Raw genomic sequence first — 20,257 nt, 5'->3', positions numbered from 1 at the left:
AGGTGTGTTGTCGTTCTTCTTACAATAGGACTGGGATTGTATTTTGTTCAGGATTCCGATAGTATGCTGTAATGCTAAACTATTTATATCCCTTGGAGTACTGCTAGAACCAAACCACAAGAATTTTCCGTCAAGATGGAGATGATTTTGCGGCATGAAACTACTGAAAGAGAAGAAAATCTGTCTCATTCCGATATCTATTCTAGATTCCTGAAAAGCGTGGCCTATGATATGTATTCTGACTACAGGCCATCCTCTTCAATTTCTTCGGGCAAATTTGTGCTTGTACCAGATGGCTTGCATTGCTTGACATGCTATACTGTCCATGGCTACCCATCTCATGAGCTAACCAAAAACGAAAGCGATACATTCGTTAGCCTTCTTGAGCAATGTCCATGTTTTTGTGCTCGCATTGAGTTGCCAAGATATTGGGTAGTATGGTACAACGATTACTTGAATCAGCATTTTGATAAACTAGATAGAAAGTTCAATTCTTTAGAGGAGTTGATGATAAAAAATCAGGAACTTCAGGAAAAACCATGGAAACTTGTCAGGGAAAATGAGACTACAAAAGAGAGCTGCTTTTCGGTCAGTCCAGTACTCGAAAAGCTAATGGAGATGCCAGAAGGAATTCTTGACGACTGCAAAATTTGGTTTCATAAATTTCTAAATCTTCTCTATCAAAATAGATTAGGTTTTGTTAAAGGGAAGTATTTAGTGGTATCTACAGAGCTTTTATTTCGCTTCTGTGAGGGAGATGTTAATCTATTTTTGAATTATCTTTCTCAGGCATATTCTTTAGTTCAGTTCCAATATTGCAATATTTCCAGGATGTCCATTGAAGCAGGTTTCTGGCAAGTTTGTCCTGAGTTCTTTGGGTTTTTCTGGAAAAGCATTGATTTCAAGGTGAAGTTTCCTTTCCTGAAGAAATTTATGGAAGATAAGGTTATTTATATCAAGAATTTTTCTCTTTCGATGGGACCTTATTATCTAATTGGAGGTGAGTACTTCAGCTATGTGTACAATAGTAAGCAAGATTTGACAGTTTGGTACTTGCCTAATTTCTGGGATAGAGATTACTTTGGATTTGATCCTGACGAAGGAACATTCTTTTGCAATGCAAAACACTTGTGGTATGGAATTGAAGAATCCCAATTTGGCTGCTGTTATAATGCAGCAACGGAGGAAGTTTGTGACTCTAATATGCTGCAATTTCTTGACGAGTGCACCTCAAAACTTCGCACGGATTAGTTCAGAGACTTTTCATTTTTTTAGAATGTTTTACTATTATTTAGTATTCTTTGTCATATAATGTATTGAAATTCGAATAGAATAGTTAAGATTCATTTATTAATCGATATTATTTAAATAAATATATCAACCAATAAAAATATTATAATTAATAAATGAAACAACACGTGTTTGATCAAATTTATATATATATATATATATATATATATATATATATATATATATATATATAATATTAATTTTTATATTAAAAGTCTAAAATAATGTATAAATTTTTAGATTGATATGAGTGTATTTACTAACTTGCTATTATAAACGCTTTATTATATATATATATATATATCTTTTCTCATCTCAATATAATAATTTTTTAAAAATTATATTTATTTTTTTAGACATAAGTACTTCAGTTTTGGCATTTTATTAGTTAGTTATATAACAGTAGTGTATACTTTTACAATTATACTTCTCAAGGCAAAATAAATACTTTCTTAATTACATTTCTACTGAGTTATAACCGACAAAATTAATTTAATTTCAAGAGTGTGACCATAGAAGTGCTTTACTGTATAAGAAAATCGCCAAAGAGGCACTAAAAATCACAAGAATTACAACAAAAGCAAATAAAACCAAGTCCATCACACTACTTCAGAATTCTAATTTTAATTTAATGGGTACATAATAATTTAAGAATGGTCTTTGGCAGATCCACTATATTATTTTTGAAAGGAAACTATTTCCAGGACATGCCCACAGAGCACACACACCAACATCATTTCCATTTTCGAGACATTTTTTTTGAAACAGGAACTTTCCAAGTATTTTTATATACCCACCTTTTTAAAGAATGCAGCAGCCAGGGACTAATTGGTGGCAGAATGCAGTGGAGATGTGCAGATCAATTTCTTTATTGCAAGATTTGCAGCATTTCGTGAAGTTAATGGTGATAATTTTAGCAAAGCAGTGTGGCAAATTTCCATAATTTCTTGCATATGCAGTATGATTCTTTAATATTGCATGTGCAATTTAAGTCAAGAAGCACTGAATTTCATAATACATATTGTAAGAACATGATGCAAGAAATAATAAGGATGGTAAAATATGAGATTGAATTTGGGTGAAACAGAAAATTGAATTAGAGCTAATATAAGAATATGAGAAAAAATATGTAATATCCGGAACAGAAGCAAATCTCCAAAATGTTACATCCAATCCATAACTGAAATTACAAAATATAATAAGCCTCTCATTCCCGATGCCGTACCTAACAAAATCTTGATAGTTCCCTCTCAAATTCAACCCATTCACTTGCTGCTATGTTTAGCTTTTGAGTGAGACTGCAAAGCAGCATCTGAGCCGAATGACCTATCATCCATGGGGCAGCAAACAGTTAAGAGATACTCTATTCATTTAAACTGCATAAGAGTAACTTCTTAACTCGTATAAAACCTCTCTACCTTTCACAAGAGTTGCAAGAAAACTTGCCGCCAGATTTTGGAGTCTGGGTCTGAGGTTTAGGAGTGTTGCCATTGGCAGAAGCTTTTGCACCCTTGGCAGGATGGGGGGTAGCAGTATGCCCACCTTTCTTACCATCTGCTGGATAGAAAGAACCAGAAGTAAACGTCAGAAAACTAACAAGATTCTGGGACATAATGTAAAGAAAGAAGACGACAGAACACAAGTACAGACAAAGTTCATAAACAAGTAAATGATCAAGGAAGGATTACAGTTTGGTGATTACGAAATCTTTGCAGGTATTTTGTGCAGATGAAAAAACAGCATCACTTTCCGAATTCAAACATGAGAAAGTAAGACTTAACAGTAAAACTAAGAAATTCAATAGCAATTCATGCCAAACAAAACAACACCAGATATTAAAAGACCAACATGCACTTACAAATGCATTTATAAGTTGATGGATAATATGAGTGGCAATTCAACTCGTTATATATCAACAATTATCTCATGGTTAAATACATAAAACAGATTCCAAATAGCAAAATAATATGAAGGGAATAACAGAATTAAAATACCTGTCTTTTGAGGTGTGATTAGTTTTGCCTTCTTTGAGGACACTGGTGTCTTTACAGCAGAGTCATTTTGTCTCTTCTTGCCTTTATCAGCCTTTGAAATGTAATATAAAAATTGATTATTTTTATGGAACAACCACAATTACAGTTCATACCAACTGTGATAATAAAATTGATACCTTCTTTGGTGTCTCCTCATCCTCACTCTCAGAATCACCTTCATCATCTGAATCTTCATCAACAGACATTCCCTGCACAGACAAGAAGAAAGAAGTCAAAAATCAATTCTAAGGTTGAAGAGGGGATTATGGTGATCATTTGGGGAAATGGTGGAGGGGAAATAAAAAGTAAAATAAATTAAAAAGATAAAGAACACCATCATAAAGAGCTATAGGAAGGAATTAAATTGAGGGAACAGAATAAAGGTGATTACCCAAGAGTGAATCAAACTAAAATCAATTCTAATAAAGAATATTACATAAAAGTGCATTTCCTAATTAATAACGTGTATGCCAGTCAACTTCCTTGAACAAAAGAAACTAAGTGCAGTTTCTAACACATGCTCAAATATACAAAAAAAAATGACATTTAAGAAACTTATACTAGAAGTTACCTCTTCAGACTCATCCTCATCATCAGATTCATCTTCATCATCATCCTCATCATCATCATCATCATCAGATTCATCGTCATCGTCAGAGGCTTCCTCAGCTTTGCTTGGTTGTACAGGCTTAGCCTTTTGTTTTGTGGAAGACTCGGGTTTGGCAATATTAGACTTAGCTGCAGCCTTTTGAGTTCCCGCTAGCTGAACTCCACCTGAAACAATCTTCAAATTTAAGAAAAAGGACGGAAGATAATATGCAATCAACACATGTCTGAATTTCAGCACAAAGAAATAGAATACCATTGTCAGCATTGACCAGTGGAAGTGGCTCTTCATCATCTGATTCCTCCTCTGCATAAATCAAACGCATCAGCAAATTTTCAAGGAGAAAGTTCAACATTGGAACAAAAGGCAACTTTAATTATAGCACTCACCAGAAAACATAGTGGTCCCAGAAATAGAAGGGCAACAGCCGACAGCCAACAGTCAAGGAAAAATGATAACCATTTATTGCATGAAGCTAGCATCATAACCAGAGAGGAAATCTAATTGTTAAATAAGAGAAATCTTTTTAGCCTAATTATTGTAAAAGTAGCATCTAAGTGCAAGGGCCTAATGTTAACATCAGAGACACACATTAAGCTTAAATGGAGGGAGAAAAAAACAGAAGAACTAACACTAAGTTCTTTTAAAACACAGCATATATAGTCAAAATACAACAAGAGTGCAAAGCCAGAAGCTCTAAGGGTAAATAGAATCATCTTCCAACAAACACATTTGTTTTAAAGGGCGTAGAAAAGCAATAAAGGAAAGAAGCAGAAAATAGCAGCAAATGAAGGATATTCATCTTCCTCTGGTAGAGGAGTTTGATAACCACTTAAATAGACACTCCCATTCTTCCAGTTATGAGATAGCTCAACCTCTTTTTCAAAAACTATATCGAAAGCTATCTGTGGGAAGTTTTCTTGAGAAAGAGTCCCCAATATAATCTTCTTGTTGTCAACTTTCACATAAAGGGGCACTGATTCATTTCCCTTCTCTTTCTTTGACTCACCTAAAGCCGCCTGAATAACCAAATATTTCAAATTATTCAGCAAGCACATTATGTTTCATTAATCCCAATACATTAAAATTGGATTTCAACTTTATAATGAATCTAACCTGAGAAAGATGGATGAGACTTTCAGGATTAGGTTCCACTTTAAGAGTTTCCCCAGCCTTAATTTCAACACCTAGTACAATGAAGGAAAGATTAAGTTATCGAAAAACTAAGGCACATTAAATTAAGAGAAATTGGACGATGCAAAAAATGTAACATCTCAATAAATAACTTTGACAAAACACAAATATATGAAGCAAATTGGATTCATAAGACACAATACAAAGACCATGAATCAAAATAAATCACATAAAATCATTACTGAAACCATTTATGAAATCAAAAAATAACAGTGAAACAAATAGGAATAGAAGCCAATCCTTTAGCAAGTTACCTCAGTAAAAAGATGAGCAAATAAAAAGCTGTTTATCTTCATATAGATAAAGTGAAGGGAAAAAAGAACTTTCCTATAGAAGGCTCAAACTTCAATACTACAAGTAAACAAATAAACCGCTTCTTACTTTAAAGCATAAAACCACCATAACACACAAATAATTACAGTTTCCTATTCATAAATTCACAACCCAAAGCAAGAAAGTGATATAATTGAAATATATTTACAAAAAAACCATGTAATCAAATTATTAGAAAATGAACTGCTAAGCACCATGTTGCTATAGATTACAAGAGAAAGAAAACATATACTCAATGCTTTAGTTCCCATAAAAATCAACAATGACATGAAAAAATAAATAGCAAGTTCCTAAAACAATACAGAACCAAAGAAACAAAGAAACAGATAATGAACTCGTAAAACAAAACAAAAACTTTTGAGAAGCAGAAAGGAGAGGGCAGGCTGACTAACCCCAAAACTCCATGAATGAAAATAGAGAAGGCGATAGAGACGGAGAGAGGGTTAGGGTTTAGTTAGAGTGTTGGAGAGGGAGAGAAGTAATGAGAGTGAAAGAGGCGGAACAGAGGAGGGTTTAAGAGGGAATTTATAATTTGTGAGCTTGTGTTGTCTCTAGGGTTTTTCTTCCTTTAAAAAGCGCCAGAGGGCTAAAGCTTGAGCTGGTTTTGGGCCCTTTTTCGAGGCCCTGTTTTCGTATATTCCTATTTAAGAAATACTTTTATTATGTTAGTTTCTTTCATGGTTTGTCTGTGGTTGAACCCTTTGTCGGCCCATTCTGTTTTTCTTTTTTTTTGGTAATTAGATTCATACAAAGAGCCAACTTTTGGTTTGAATCCAAAATCAGAATCAAAAGGAAAATCCTAATAAAAGGTAATTAGAAACAAAATGTGAATTTAATAAGCCGATTGATTGAAATAAAGAAGTGGAAATTTAATTGTTTATTTTATTATATAATATCGACAATCAATTAATTTGTAATGTATATATTTTATTCATAATTTTAAATACTGTGTATATTTTATTTACTTAATAATTTTATAATTGATTTGATTTTAATTTTCATAAAAATTATACTGAATAAATAAATAATTCTTATTCATAGAAAATCTCATTTCAATTTTAAAATTTCTTTTTTTATGAACCAAAAACAATCACATTCCACTTTGGCTCCAATTAACTATTTCATGAACCCAATAAATTTACCTTTATAAACTCTATTTCGTTAAACTTTTTAGAAGAATTATAGATTTTTATTAATTATAATAAATAAATATATTTTAATATAATAAATAAATATAAATATAAAATGTTAAAATGTATATTACTGGAAATTATTAATCGTGTTTACGGAATAGTAAATTATATTTCTGCGATAAGACGCTTTACTAAGTGGAATTAAGATACATATCGTTTTTATAAGTGTCTTTTGACAAATTCGGTTGTTTAAAAGTCATATTGAATCTTTTTTTTTTCTTATCATCTGATGTGTCTAAATAAGTACTTGCAAGTGTACGAACCGAATGGTAGTTCGGATAAGCTCACCACGAAGTCGATCTCATAATGAATTATAGAGCATATATTATAAAGATCAATTATCACACAAATTACTGAAAAGTAAATATAAACACTAAGTTGATGTTTTGATAGTGATCTTAGTTTAATAAAAGAAATTAAATAACCAGAAAGTAAATATGCAACTAGAATTATTAATATGAACTATATGATAAAATAGCATTTAGTCTAGCTTTTACTTAGTAATCCCCTTAATTCCCTTAAGCCCTAATTTAACAAATGAGATGATGATGTACATTTTTTCTAAGTTACTCAAGCTAATGATGCAACTTAGGTCTCTTAACCAATATAGATTAAAGTAAAGATGATGTCTCTAATACTTTTAACCTCAAGATTTTCATGACACATATTACTACTAAATTGATATGATGGTCAATCAATAATAATAGATGAAACTAATGAACATATGAAGAAAAAAAAATCATTCATTAAACTCAAAATATATAAGGTTCATACATAAGTAAAAAGCCAAACTAAACACTTATGGAACTTAGTCTAACATACTTAATCTAATGATTATTGTAATTCATAAAACACAAAATTAAAACTCACTCAAAGTTCAAAGGCTCTTCAAGGAATAAGGAAGATTAGTCTTCTTTCTCCACGTCTTCGAAAAGCTTCTCTGATTTTTCAAAGAATGATGCAACACAAGCTAGCAAGATGCCAAAGATGATCAACTCCATAATTTTCTGCCGAGAATAATAGAATCCTTCTTCCCGGAGACCTAGTAGCCAAAGAAAACTCCCTATTCTAATTCACCACTACTTCTTGTAGAGATTCCTTTCTCTAGAGTTATTTTCTCCACACACAACTCCTATAGTTTATCCCTTATTGTCCTAAACAAACTAAACAACTCAAATGATAATTATCAACTAATTACATAATAATTACTTAAACTCCGCTTTTTGGGCCTTAATGAATTAAGCTAGGCCCAAACTATTAATAGCCCACGGGTCTGATTCTCGAGCCTTTAATAGCCACAGTCCAATTACGCCCATTAGTGCGTTTTAAACTCAAATTATCCTTTTTTGCATTATTTCTTGAATTTAGACAAGAAAAAACTAAAGTGAGGTAAAACACATCTTTATACCATATTATATATAGAAACAAATCATTAACGCTCTAAAATACCCTTAAATATCTATATACAATTTAGATCGATCATCATCGCTCTTATAGATGGAGAATTCAATGCCCCATAATTAAGCATAAAACTCTTGTAGAAGGAAAATTCAATATCCACGTATGGAAGATCATAAAATCTAAAAAAAAATATTAATATTTATTTATTAAAATTAATTAATATAAAATAAGAAAAAAATCATCACCAATCTAAAAACAGCAATCGGTCAAATAAGTTTCAATAGCGATCGGTCAAAAAAGTGAAACTTAATAAAGAATAAAGAAAAAGGTGAGGTGGCTAACTTTTGTTATGATATTAACTTCAATTTGTTAATGATCAATGATGAAGTATTCTAAAAAAAAGAGAGAATTAGATGAATTAGATGATGAAGGGCAGTTTTTTCATTAACAATAGAAACGGATGAAGTGAAGTAAAAACAGTCATGAAATATGTTGTAAATATATTAGTTAACAAAAAGCCAAAAAATGCCTTACGTATATTTGTCAATCGGTTCAATGGTGAGAGGGAGATTTCAAAATTCTAAAGTTGTAAACTCGAATTCAAATGGTACATTTACATTCAATTCGAAAAAACGATCAACAACTTGAAATATTATTTCAAAAAATAAATTCAAATGACGAAATCTTTTTATATTATAATTAAATTTTTTAAGAATAAAGACTGTAAAATAAGATTCTTCATATTAAACATTAGCATGAGAGAATCGAAGATGTGATTTCGAAAGAAATCAGTCCATTGCATTTAATTAAAAGATAGGGGCTATAAAATACTACTAAATGTAAAGCAAATTGATCCGAAAATAAATTGAATCAGACTTTTATCTTAAATTACTGGTCATGAAAAAAAAAAGAAAAATTCATACTCTTTTCCAAATTATAATATTCTTGAATTAATTTATGTGTCGGCCCAAAATTACGACTATCTCGAATCGAAACTATTTTAAAAGAAATGCTGAGCTTATTTTATTACTAATATTTGGTTTAGCTTTTTCTAATCGTTTGAAAAATTCTGTTAGCTTAGTCGTATCAAAAATAATTTAAAATATTCAAAGGATAATATATCTATAGTCTATTATTATTAATGTATTATACTATCTAATTTTATACATATTTTAATCAAACAATAACTCTATTTAATGAAACAAAGACCATAATACAGTAAATTACACAAACAACAGTTTCCATTTTAGAATTGTAAAATTATAAAATGTGATCCAAATTATTTTTGTTGGATGTAATTTATGGAGATTATGGTGTATTATTATTGTCTTAATTTTTTTTTCGACCGAGATTTAGATTAAGCACAGATTATGCAATTAATAAGGTACACTGAATGGAAAGAACTAATAGGTGAGACGCAATTATCATTAAAAAAGGAAGGCATCTTATCTTATATCTAATAAGGCTAATGAGCGAGCGGTTCCATTTCCCCTAAAGTCTTATGTTTTGGTAAAATAGAGACCTAATGCTATACTTCATTATATGAAAAATAACGTTTCCCAAAACACAAACCCACTTGAGTTTATCATGTTTTTAGGAATAGCAAATGAAATAGGTTTTTCTTCCTTACTTTTTATAAATTTATTATCGGTTTCCTTCCGAATAATTATTCAATTCAATTTGATTTAGAGACTAATTTATTTTGATGGTGGCTAGTGTTCGCTTTAATTTGGCTTTTATATATTTTAATTTAAAAATTTAGTTTTTCGTTTTTATATTTTAACCTTTCATATAGTTTATCTCTTTTTCTAAAAAAATGTAATTGATAAAATAGGAAATAAACTCGTTCATTTGGATCATTTTAATTGAAAAATAAAATTAGAATTAATACAGATCAGGGCATGAATTATTTTATTTGTAAGAACAATTAGAGCTTGATTGAAAGAGATTACTTATCATCAATATTAAAAGAAAAAAAGGTTTTGCTTGATGTATTAATTATGCAGCAGATCTGTTACAAAATAAATAGGTATGGCTCTAATTAATTTTTTTAATATTACATTTTAAAAAAATATGGTAAAAAAAGAAAAAAAGAAAAATCAATGGATAAACTTGGATAAAAATATTATATTTATATGGCTTTGGTTCTTCCATTCCCAAGGATTTATGTTGCATTATTGTTGTTATGCAGGAAATTTCGCATTTTGGCAGGGCTTGCAGGCATACCAGAGCCACTTGCTTGTGAATTATTATTGCTCAAATACTTTCATGCCCCCACTCAAAATTGTTCTTGTTCGTTTGTTTATTCCTTTTTATATTGGCCGTCGATTATAATCAACTAACATAGTCTGTATTAATAAAGTTTAAAAATCAAATTACATTTGATTTGATTTATTGATGATACACATTCTTTCTTATGCTTTTCTTTTTCATTTTAATGTCAAAATTCATTTTCGTTATCATCCTAAATCCCATTTTTCTCCGTATGACCTTAGTGAAATAGCGACAAAGCCTCGTGTCAATAAACAGTAGACACTGCCATTTTCAATATGATCAACTCTCATTTTCTTTTTTCTTTTTTATTTTAGCATTTCATTTTTTGCCACTTTATAAGAGAATGTGACATGCAAAATGACCCATCAAATTGTGAAACTCTAATTACAGTGATTAGAAGAGGAATTTTGAAATACCCATCAAATTGTGTGATTAAATTGTATAACATGTTTTTTGCATGCAAAAAATACGATCTTGATAAGCTTAAGATCAGAATATAATCTGATTTAATAATAACAATAATAAAAGTAGTCGGCATTATTATAGTAGTTGCAGCCTATCTCTGCAAATGATTGTCCTTCCACAATTAATTTATTCAATGAAACTCCATATTTGCATAAATGAAGAAATGAAAAGATACAAACAAAAAAGATTACAAAAAAGCACATAGCACTGAAATATGAGAATCCTAATCCAGGATTCCACTTCTAATAATTTAGAGGACACTAATCTTTTTATTTATCATCTATTAATAATTTATCATTTTTAGCTTTTTTTATATACATTTTGACCAATTTAGTTATTTTTTTCACTAAATCTGGAATATAATTTTAATTGAAAATTATTATATAATCCATCACCTCCGATAAAAGGAAGACTCTAATGATAATGGAAGAACCAATTAAGCAGGCAACAAAATAGATCTAACCAAAGCTGTACAAATTTCCAGCAATTTTATATATTTGATTGAAGGAATTCAAAAACAAGGAGAGATATGCAAACAAATCTTCTCCACTGAATTTAAATAACCTAAGATTACAACAAAATATTACAAATTCTAATTCTGCATCCACAATCTTTGGCTTTAATTAACCAAGACATTAATAATACTCGAGACCTTTTTTATCTTTCTACAAAGCATGTTCTTGCTGCTAGTGAATTACAGCAAGAAATCCATAAATTTTAACCAAGGAGAACCTGCACTCTTAACGGCCTTCTCAACTTCATTTGAACAAGATGACTGCGACGATGTCGTTCCAGTCGAGCAACTTGCGCCGTCCACCGCCGCTGTTTTTGCGCAAAGGAAAAAGTTCCTCGATCCTAGCGCCATTAAGTTCTCCTCTCTGTCCAAACCTGAACATCAAAAACTCGATCAGTCTCCAACGTACACGTATCGTTCATAAAGGGAAAAAAAAAAGAATTACAAAATCACGATGGCTTACTTTCTAAGCTGAACTGCGAGTAATGAAGATCAAATTTTGCAGGATCAACCGCAAGTATCGGACGGCGACATTCCTTCGTGTACTGCCGGATGGTAGCCGCAATCAAATCGCTGACGGTAGATTCCGGCGACATCAAAACCTGTACGGCGCCAACACTTCCTTGAACCGTCACGTTAAGTAGCAGCTTCGTTAACTTCGGTCTCGCTTCCATGGAAGCTCCTCCAGCAGACAAGCTCCGTCCTCCGAGCAAGTCCGGTAGCGTATTTGGCCGCCGGATCCTCGCTTCCGGCGCTTCAACAGGTATTCTTCCATGAAATGACGACGCCTTTTCTTTTAACCTGTTTTTACGACTACTCTTCTCCGGTTCCTGTCCTCTACGGTTACTAATCTTTGGTGTTGTAGGCATAGTGTATATTAGTAACTAAAATAGTATTGCTTCTTTTCCTCTTTTTTTCTTTTTGGTGAGCGGAGACCGGTTACCGCAAACGGCGGTAACGGAAGAAGCGGAGGCGAGGGAAACCGAGAGCAGGGGATGAGCTAAGGAGGCTCTCAGGTTTCCGGTTACCAGTAGAGACCATAAAACCTGGGTGCCACAATTTTACATAGAAGGAAAAACAAATGCTAATAGTAAAGAGAGTAAAGGAAGTGGAAGTTATAAAACTGAAACTGAAGCAAAGAAAGTCTGGGTTTATATGGAGAGAAAGGAAGGTAAGGGCGCGGGATAAGAAACCGGCTATAGCAGGTCGTACTGAGAGGAAGCGTGAAGTCTTTTACCAGTCAACAGCGACTGTGAATGACCGGATATTGACGGTTGGCTATGGGTTAGTGGCGGGGAGTTTCAGTTAACACGGGTTAGTGCTAAAATACGCGGGGGAATAGTGACGTGGTAAGAAGATGCTTAGGTTTAGGTGGTCGGAGAGGGACACGTGGTAAATGGGTATGGAGTGGCTTCCAGAGTTTCGGTTTGGGTTGTTGCTTTTGCTGGTGCGCGAAGCGAAACGGTGAAAACGTCATATTATTAGATTATTGCTTTGAATGGCGGCGGGTCCTTGGAGGTTTTGCGTCACGTGTTCCGCACGTGTACGTGCCAATTTCCTCCTTTTTTTTTTTTACGGAGAATTGTATAATTACCACTATGATATTTATTTTATTTATTTTTTATATAATAAATTAATAAAAAATTATATAACAATATATTAGACTCAATATTTATTTTTAAAAATAAAATTAGATTCACTAATTATTTTTAAAAATAAAAAAATCTTAGTTTTATGAAATTTACTTTACTATTTTACTTAATATTATCTAAATTTTCACAAAGTGAAAAAATTTTCGTTTGTTTTATGAAAAATAATTTATTATTAAAATAATCTATGAAAGAATTTTTTTATTTTTTTAAATTTTAATTATAATATTAATAGCACTTTGAAAATGAAAAATGAGAAATTATCTTTCTCTAAATGCATAAAATATTTTAATTCTTTTGACTTATATTCTTAAACATTTTAAATACAGAAATGCATGTTAAATCATTAAAACAATAGTACATTAAATTCATTGAATCAGGTTCCAATATTTAAATATGTATATAACGAACATTTATTCAGTCATCCTTCGTTTGAAAAAGGAATTGCTTAAAAAAGCACTTTAAGACTCCTTAAAAAAAAAAAAAAGCAATTTAAAAAAGTGAAAAGATATAGAAAGAATATCCAGATTATAGGACGTGGCAGGAAGCAAGTGGTCCTGTGTGCAGGTTCAGGAACAACAATGTATGTGTGGTTCATTGGGAGAGGAAGCTCGTTGGTTGCGTGCGTGAAGTGAGGACGAGAAGAGTTGTGGGCCAATTAGGGATATCATATCCATCTTCTTATTTAGAGGTATCCCAGACGTCACACTTAGCAGCGTTTTAGCAATAATGAACGAATGCTGTTTGTCACTGTACGAGTTAAAATCTGTTAATGTCATTATTGTTTTATTTTATTCGGTCCGGTCACAGTATTTTATTTGTGAGAATTAGAGAAATACAAAATTTTTCTAGTCATTTATATAAAATATTAATAAGAGTTTAGAATTTATTTATTTTTATTTATTTCTTATAGAAAATTAGAACTATTATTTTTTATTATTATAATAATATACAAGCAATAGAATTTTTATATTCTGAATCTTACTTTGATCCATGCATCAGTAGTAAATTTAGCGATTAAAACTTACAGCCAATAAAGAATCTTGGAAATGGCGACAACTTTGGATTGCTTGGAATATTCAAGCAATTAATATAGTAAGCTGAAAAGTATATGATATAGTCACGACTGACGATCCAGTTAGTGACCAAAGTTACGAAGTTTTGTGTTAAGAGTTTAGTCTAAATTGGAAGCAAATGGGATAATAAATTAATAAATTCAGTAGATTTTTTTTAATTAATATTTAATAAACTTATAATTTTTATTAATTATTAATTTTTCAGAAACTACTTTATTTTTTAAAATAATTAAATCTAATAAATCAATAACTTAAATATTTAATAATTTTTAAATCTATCAAATTTATTAATAATAAAATAGTCGGCTTTGTCTTGAAAATATAAATTGAGTTTGAGAAATGATTCCTATCACCAATGAAGCATAATTTTGTAAATGTTTATGTTTTCCCCCTTTAATGGATAAGGATCATACGGATTGAGATATCTCCCAAATGATTTTGCTTATATTTGATAAGTTTTAGATAATAAAAAAAAATAATGAATCAAATTTTATGTTTTTCTTGACAACATTATATATTTAAGTAGAGTAGTCATCATCTTAATCATCTTTCAGTCTGTGACAAAGATGGCATATATGTGACTACATTTAAAATAAAAGGTTATAATGAAGTTTATTGATAACCTGACTATTATGAACCGAATTGATATAATTCGAAAATTACGGGATTGATGAAATTCAAATTTAAATATTAAAGACTAAATTATGATGAGATTCTAAAATAAAATTAATTTATTGTTAAATTTGTGGATAAAATGAATGTTTACAACCAAATATAATACAAAATTACTCTAAGAAACTAAATGATAATTGGTGTGAAGTCCTAGGACACCTCATCCATTAACCTTGCTGATTGCTCTCTGAAACTAAATTCTCTGGACCTGATCATTTTGTTGACTGAAACTATATATTAAAATAAATTATAAATGTGACTTAATTTTTCATTTAAAAATACAAGAGAAAAAAATATAAAAAAGATTATCTCCAATATTGTTGATTATTAGTTACCAAACTATAATGATTTATTTAAGCAGAATAAATTATTTATCAAGACTAGCAAGTATTCAAATTATTTTCTCTATACTCTAGTGATTGTTATCAATTTGTACTCCACAAAATTTATGTATAGGGATCACATGGTATAGGGGAATACCAAAATGCATCTGGTGCAGGCAACATCTTCAGGTCCAATTGGTTAGCTATTAGAAGAATCAAATACATAAAGATCCCTAGAAAAAAGACAAAAGCACCTAAAGAGTAAGGTCAAGACCTAACTGGTGCAGGTGGGTTCCTAGCTACCATACAAATACTCATTGAAGTTCTAGTAGTCCCTTGACCCTTCTCTCTCTCTCTCTCTCTGTGTGTGTTCGGTTCGGCTGCCTACTTGAGTCCATTTTGGAGTACTTACTGGTTGCTGGTGGTGGTCATATATATGGCCAAGTGGGCAATTGAACAGTATTATGGGTTGGCCTACTATTCCTACCTTTTAGGCTGTTTTTTAGTTAGAAAGGATAGATAAGATAAGAATTTAATGATAAAAATTTATTATAATTTAATTAAATATTTTAAATTGAAACTTTTAAATATATAGTTGTATTAAAACTCTTGAGATAGTATTTTACTTCATGGAATAATAATGTCTATCATACTTCATATAATTTTATAAAAATATTATTTTTATAATATAAAAAAGAGTTAGTATAAATTAAAATTAGATATTTAATATTTTTTTTTAAATAAAACATAATGAACAGAGGCGAAGAAAATAAATTTTGAGATTTTTATTTTTTGTATTAATTGTAGTAAGTGAAAGAGAGACATAATGGATTAAACCAAAAGACAATTGTAATTCAAAAATCATAAAAAGTAAAATGTAAGTAAGTATTTACTAATGGGTTCCATTCCATCCAATCCTTCTTCCAATTTAGAAGGAGTAAGTTTCTATGGATCCCATGGAGAGATAGATGGTGACTTTTCCATCCTTCCCTGTCCCTTTAACCAAACAATGGAAATGAATTCTCCTCCCCAACCTTTCCCTCTCCTTCATTATCTTTTCTTTCATCCTCCTACTTTTCCTTCCAACTAAACATTCCATTATTCTTTTCTGCATATAATAGAAGGAGATTGAAGAATGGAAAAATATAAAGAAATGGAGTGATATATAAGTGCAGAAGATTCTACTAGCATCCACTTACAGGACTTTTATTTTTATTTTTTGTATTTTTTCCATGTGGAATTATATTCCTCAAGCATTCTCAAAGCTTTTGAGATTTCTTAGCATCAATTAATTATTTCATGAAAACTTTATTTAATTTAATGGGTCTAATTATATGACCATGGATTTAATTTAATCAAAGATGTTTATTTAAATATCTTAATATATACAATAAAGTATTTTTATAGTCATTTATTTGAAACTAAATAAAATTTATGACTATAAGGAGATTATAACTTAATGAAGGTATGAGTATTAAAATTGTTTCTAGAATTTAATACTTAGTCTTATAAATAAAAAATATATAAATTAGAAATAATATACGTTAATATTTTGTCATATTGCAAATAATATTTATGAGATAAAATAATACTACAATAACACTAAACATAATATAATATATATTTTTTAAAGTTATAAATATATATAAGATATAGAGAAATATTTTTTTAAGATAAAATTTAAAAAATTTATAACTTATCACAACAAAAAAATTTATTCCTATTTATAACTGACTCAAATTTTTATCATTATATAGAAAATATTTCTATATAAAATATCACTATAGAGAAATTTTATTATATATAATCATTTCAATAATGAGATAGTTTAGGCCTATAAAATTTTATATCAAAGAAAGATGAAATTTCTGAAAAGAAAATAAGTGAATCAAATTTCACATTTAATAAATATTTTAAATGAATATAAATATTTACCGTCCATTCGACGGTTTTGAGAATGTATGTCTACTAAAATCATTTGACTTGAAAAAAAAAATTTATTAATTAGTCACTGAAACATATAGTTGCCGCCGATTGGCGGCGACCATCGGACATAGTTGTCTGCGACTTGCTGGCCCTTGCATTTCAACATTAACTTCCACATGCATTATCATTGCTTTATTTTCCTCTATTGAATGGAAATTTTATTTTTAAATAAAGTCGATATCCTAAGTGATTCATATACAAAACTCATTACATGGTGATATATAGTATTTTTATTAGTTATTTTTTAATTATTAATAGGTAATAGCGATAAATAAACTAAGTAATGCAAATGCAATATGTAAGTTATGTTTGACATAACGTGGTGTAATGTAATAAAAATTGCAATGCAATGTACTGTAATTATAGTTATAATCTCAATATTTAATTTATGTGTATAAATAAAATGTTAAATAATCTATTTATAATTAATATTAAAATTTATTATCTTTTAAATAGCACCGATTATCAGAATCCGGTTGTTGGTCGGATGAATTCGATAATCGTTTGTCAAAAATTAATTGCTGGTCGTAGATTACTGAAATCCAATATCCAGTCGCCGAATAATAACGGTGCAGTGCTTTAAAGTGTTTAAATTGTATTAATTAAAGAAATATATATAAATATATAATAAATTATCAATAATTATATAAATTTTGTGTGTATTTAATATTATATTAAATTAAAAATATATTATATTAAAAATTAAATAATAAAGCATATAATATAATGGTTCATTATTATCATATCAGATATAATTTTAATAAATAATGAATAACGTGATGGAGTTCGTTGAGTTTTCTAACAATGAACTGTTTTAAGAGCTGTAATGCCCTTTGTAATATCTAACAAAACCTTGGATTATGTTTTATTTGGCAATGGTATATGGATCCTGTCTTTGATAAGTCCCAAGCTTAAGCATATTTAAATCGTGTTGAATTGCTAGTGCCTTTACGGCTGTGGCGTTTAGAAAATTCTTTTTTACTATTCTTTTTTATTACTAATAAAGAATAAGAGAATAATCCTTATTTATAAAAATTTAAAAAATTTTGAGTTTTAATATTTTTATTTAATATTTTTCTATACTGATAATAATTACATTTAAGATCTAATTACATTATTTAATTAAAAAACTTATTAATTAATCTATTGATTATATATATATGTATGTATAGATTATGAACATATAAATTCTTAATTTATACTATGTATTCTTCTTTTCTTTTTTCTTAATTAATTTATTTATATTAGTATTGTTATTATTATTTTCTAAATTTTTTAATAGAATTTGTGGTCCTCCTTATGAAATTCATAGAATATTTAATTACAGTTGCAGAGTTGATGATGATATTTGATTTTTTTTTTTTATAAAAATACTCATGAAATTTAACAGATATGAAATACTAGTTATAATTTTTTCGTTGATGCTTTTATGATAAGACTCGCATAAAAAATTTCTTTTATAATTTTATATAATTACTGAGTGAAGCGCGTAAATTATGAAATTGTTTATTAAAATAGTTTCGTCAGCATAATTAAAAAATATATACATAAATTCTTACTATTCAATTGTGATTCTTATTTATACTTCTTGATTTTTTTTATAATTTTAATTATTGGTCAAATTGTATTTTTATTCTGGATTAAATGAAAAATTTATGACTATATATATATATATATAATTATACTTGAAAGTCAATTAATTAATAGCAAATCTTCTTAGTGAAACAAAAAACAGTTGATGAATGTAGTTTTAGGTCGATAAGTATGTATGTGTTTATATTAAGCAAGCTATTAATTTAAGTAAAAATTCTTATGAAATTAGGATTATATTTGTAATATAATAATATACTCTTTTCATTCTATATTAACAATCATTTTTTTAGTAATTCATTTGAATTTGAATTAAGAAAGTATTTAAAATTTTGGTTGAGCAGTGATTCTAAAAGACAAATTTTTAAGTGGAACATATAAATACCAAAATTTTCTCATCTAAATTATTTGGACAAAACAGTGTTTTATGTGCACATATTAAAAATTGACAGAGAAATGACATGCTTCTATGTCCACCCAAGCTGACCAGTTTGTTTCCTGAAGTGAAAATCATGACATTTTTGTTGCTTTCTCTTTATGTCCACATGAAATTTGAAATTTATGAATATTAGCAATTTCATAATGGGTTCCCAAGTGGCTCATCCTGTGCTTTCCTTCTCTATGGAGTGATAATCATAATATGAATTGCTAGAAATTTTGGTTGCTTAATTCAATTTTTTTTATATTTAAAGTTAATTTAGAGCGTACTGGATATCATAATTATAAATAATAAAAACTATTTTAAAAATTTTAATACAATTCTATATCTAAAATTTGAATTTAAAATCTTAATTAACTATCTACACGCTATTGGATTAATTCATTCTTTTCAATTGAAACATTACAATATTGTGTTAGAGAATCAAAATGGCTCGATCTTGAAAGAAATAAGCCTACATTTCAAAAAATTTAGTTAAATTAGTTTACTATAAAAGTAAAAAACTCTATCAATATTACTAAAAATCGAAAAAATACTCCAACTTAAAATCATAATAAACTGAATGAAATGTTTTTAAAATTAATATGATAGGGTAAAATGACCAGAAAATCAATAAAGAATTAGAAGAATTACTCTACAAAATATCTCTTCCCATTTGGTAGATAAACACAAGTGACAAATTTTCAATTTTAGAGTTAGAAAATAAAATATCTAAGCAGAAAGTATTACCCACTTGACCAATATTTGAATTTGAAATGGAATTAATTTTGACTTAGCCAACGTGGCATGTGCTGAATAGTGCCACTTAAGCAGTAAACATCTGATGTCATTTGAGTAGCAAAAGACACTCTGGCAATTTACAGATAATGACTGTTCTAAAGCTGAGAGATCAAATGTATGTCTCAATCACAAGACATGCACCCGATACCTAAGCTTTCTGAAAAAACCTTCTTTCTTTCATTAGATTCATTGCATTTCAAATGCTTTGGACCCCAATGCTTTCGTGGGTTTGCAGTGAACAATTTGCCAATTTGGTAGGACATGAATGGAAATATTTTCAAGTGTGCTCAAGTTTCATTAAAGAGTAAAACTCCAAATTTTGGGGAGACAATGATAATGATGACCCTTTTATGATTTCCAAAATAAAAAAATTGATTAAAATCATAGTGAAATAGCTCTCAACTCTCAAGTGGGTTGTGCAGTGGATAAAGTGTCGGT

At 29.3% G+C, this 20,257-nt stretch overlaps 2 protein-coding genes across 3 annotated transcripts; both read right to left on the bottom strand.

Moving 5' to 3' along the window:
- Window positions 1–2,363: 2,363 nt before the first annotated feature.
- LOC8267006 (histone deacetylase HDT1) lies at window positions 2,364–6,018 on the bottom strand. 2 transcript variants are annotated; one of them, XM_002527403.3, is made up of 10 exons: window positions 5,850–6,018; window positions 5,047–5,117; window positions 4,729–4,949; window positions 4,320–4,330; window positions 4,186–4,236; window positions 3,895–4,097; window positions 3,461–3,532; window positions 3,285–3,375; window positions 2,709–2,847; window positions 2,364–2,616 (listed from the first exon to the last, which is right to left on the bottom strand). In XM_002527403.3, exons 1-10 carry the CDS (start codon window positions 5,860–5,862, stop codon window positions 2,556–2,558), a joined length of 933 nt encoding a protein of 310 aa, XP_002527449.2. In that variant the 5' UTR covers window positions 5,863–6,018; the 3' UTR covers window positions 2,364–2,555. The 2 variants fall into 2 exon arrangements, with proteins under 2 accessions (XP_002527449.2, XP_015579848.2); XM_015724362.2 differs by having other exon boundaries at window positions 2,709–2,844.
- Window positions 6,019–11,249: 5,231 nt separating this feature from the next.
- LOC8267007 lies at window positions 11,250–12,439 on the bottom strand. Its single transcript, XM_002527405.4, has 2 exons — window positions 11,768–12,439; window positions 11,250–11,678 (listed from the first exon to the last, which is right to left on the bottom strand). Exons 1-2 carry the CDS (start codon window positions 12,171–12,173, stop codon window positions 11,485–11,487), a joined length of 600 nt encoding a protein of 199 aa, XP_002527451.2. The 5' UTR covers window positions 12,174–12,439; the 3' UTR covers window positions 11,250–11,484.
- Window positions 12,440–20,257: the final 7,818 nt, after the last annotated feature.

Source organism: Ricinus communis, chromosome 8 (assembly GCF_019578655.1).
Source record: "Ricinus communis isolate WT05 ecotype wild-type chromosome 8, ASM1957865v1, whole genome shotgun sequence".
NCBI classification, from domain to species: Eukaryota; Viridiplantae; Streptophyta; class Magnoliopsida; order Malpighiales; family Euphorbiaceae; genus Ricinus; species Ricinus communis.
This window is presented reverse-complemented; position numbering and strand designations above follow the sequence as displayed.